General features: G+C 44.4%; 1 protein-coding gene across 1 annotated transcript in view; it reads right to left on the bottom strand.

Annotated features, from left to right (window-relative positions):
* Positions 1–2,432, bottom strand: part of LOC101853532 (excitatory amino acid transporter) — a 21,237-nt gene extending 18,805 nt beyond the window's left edge. The window contains exon 1 of the mRNA XM_035968478.1: positions 2,242–2,432. Coding sequence (XP_035824371.1) covers positions 2,242–2,380 — 139 coding nt within the window. The 5' untranslated portion in view covers positions 2,381–2,432. The remainder of the gene's footprint in view (positions 1–2,241) is intronic.
* Positions 2,433–2,500: the final 68 nt, after the last annotated feature.

Raw genomic sequence — 2,500 nt, 5'->3', positions numbered from 1 at the left:
GGGCCAAGAAAGAATGGGCCAACGTTGGCCATAGCGTGCAACACACAGTCGTTTAGTGAAACTGAAGTTGACCGAAGATTACGGACGCATGATTGTGGTGAATTCAGTGTCGTCTGTGATCATTGCAATGCCATAAGATGGAGAGAAGAGAGAAATACATTCTGCAGTCAAAAATGGAAAGTTTAGTAAACCTGTATCTCCCACACCTCCTCGGGAATTAATAAAGTATTACGATGTAGCATAGAGCGGCAGCTCTTTCTTACCGCACTGTAGGTCATACAATAATGCTTTCGCCCTTGTTTCAATTGGGTGCAGTGAACATGCTGAAAAGGGCTTCAGTCCAACCTTCAAAATCCAGGGCAAGCCGTACCACCGATTAAGAAATCTTCTTCCCACTGCTGGAACTGAACCAAAGTTTGCACAGATTTTTTTTTCATGAGTCTGCCACAGAACTTCAGGATAGGCTGAGACTGTCACATATTTTACGGCCAGACATTTTGAATGAACGTCAGCCTGAGAGAGAAGGTGAGTCAAGAGTACCCAAAGCTTAATGAAGAACAAAGAGTCGTGTATGGTGCTGTGATAGAGTCAGTTGTACAGAAGCAAAGCAAGATATTTGCCCTGGAGGCAAGTGGAGGGACTGGTGAAAACCCACACTATAAACCTGATTCTTGCGGCTGTCAGTTCCTTTAAGAAGATCGCCCTTGCTACAGCTCTGTCAGGCATTGCAGCGACTCTGCTCTCAAATGGCAGAACATTACACAGCAGATGCAAAATACCCGTTAGTGTGAACGAACAGTCCATGTGCAGTGTGAGTCCCCAAGATGCCAGTGGCACTTTATTACGCCAAACAGAGCTGCTCATCATTGATGAAGTATCGATGGGCCACAAACACATCTTTGAAGCCATAGACCGAACACTTCAAGACGTATGTGGGAATAACTCTCTGTTCGGTGGGCTAAATGTGCTGATGTCAGGTGACTGGCGCCAAGTTCTACCAGTAGTTCGCCATGGCTCAAGATCACAGATAGTCAATGCAACGCTGAAATCATCATATCTGTGGGAGCATGTTAATGTGCTCCGACTGACAAGAAACATGAGGGTTTCGCTTACAGGTGAGACTGCTGATTTCTTCAACTATCTACTGAACATTGGTGATGTCAAACACAATAAATGCAAGCAAATCGGGGAGTTTGCGATAAAACTGCCAGATGACATCACAGTAAAGAGCGAACGAGAGTTGATAAATTTTGTCTTCGGTAACTTGCAGTCTAACACAAATCCTGACAGGCTGGCTTCCCGCTGTATGATCTGTCCCACCAACACAGAAGTAGACAGAATCAACAACCTGATCATGCAGTCCTTTCCCGGAGAAGAAAAAGTCTGCAGGAACAGTGATTCGATGGAAGAAAATGAACACCAATACCCCATCGAATTTATTAATTCTCTACGTCCGTCAGGTATGCCACCCCACAAATTGACATTGCGGAAAGACAGCATCGTCATATTGCTGAGAAATCTGGATCCCACAAACGGCCACTGCAACGGGACTCGATATGTGGTTCAAAACCTTCATCAACATGTAATTGATGCTGTCGTTGTTTGCGGTCCACATGCCGGAAAGAGACTTTTCATCCCAATAACTCCCCTCATGCCTCCAGACAACATATTTCCCTTCCATATGCGACGGAAACAATTTCGGTTCGACCTGCTTTTGCAATGACTGCCAACAAAGCTCAGAGACAGACTTTGAATAGGATAGGGGTTTCTTTACAGGGCGATTTATTTCCCATGGACAATTGTATGTCGCAAAGAGTCGTGTTGGGTCCAGGGAATCTATTAGGATAAATGCAAACAGACCTGCAGCCCAGGACGGAATTCCAGATGGCGCATTAAACCAGCAATGTTGTCTACACAGAGGTCCTACGGCAATGAACCAGGTACCGGTACAAACCTTTTATCTTGGGCGCTCCTATCACTATATCACTGTTCGTAGAACGGGTCTGTGTCTAGTAATAATAATAATAATAATCATTATCATCATCATCATGTTATGATGATGATGATGATGTTGATGATGATGATGATGTTGATGATGATGATGATGTTGATGATGATGATGATGATGATGATGATGATGATGATGATGATGATGATGATGATCGCCATTATTATTACCAGTATTATTGTTATTACCATAATTATTAGGAGCTCTAAATTACTTAAACAGTGGGTTTATACCTTCCTCCGCCTCCTTCCACGACCGTTTGTCCTCCATCATGGCATTGTTTTCTCGCGGCACTCTGGAGAATTCCATCAGTTCCTCGTCGCCTTTCTCGGGGATAGCCACACAGGTCGCAGTCACAGCGTCAGCGCTCATTGTGGTCAACACCGACTGAGGTCAATCCGGGTACAACAATACTGGAACGATAAGGTCTGCACATTTCTTATGGTGATTAGTTGACGCTAAATTTTGTACACTCGCGGACACACACACACA

This window comes from Aplysia californica, unplaced genomic scaffold (assembly GCF_000002075.1).
Source record: "Aplysia californica isolate F4 #8 unplaced genomic scaffold, AplCal3.0 scaffold00061, whole genome shotgun sequence".
NCBI lineage: Eukaryota > Metazoa > Mollusca > Gastropoda > Aplysiida > Aplysiidae > Aplysia > Aplysia californica.
Note: the sequence above shows the minus strand (reverse complement) of the source record. Positions and strands in the feature narration are given on the sequence as shown.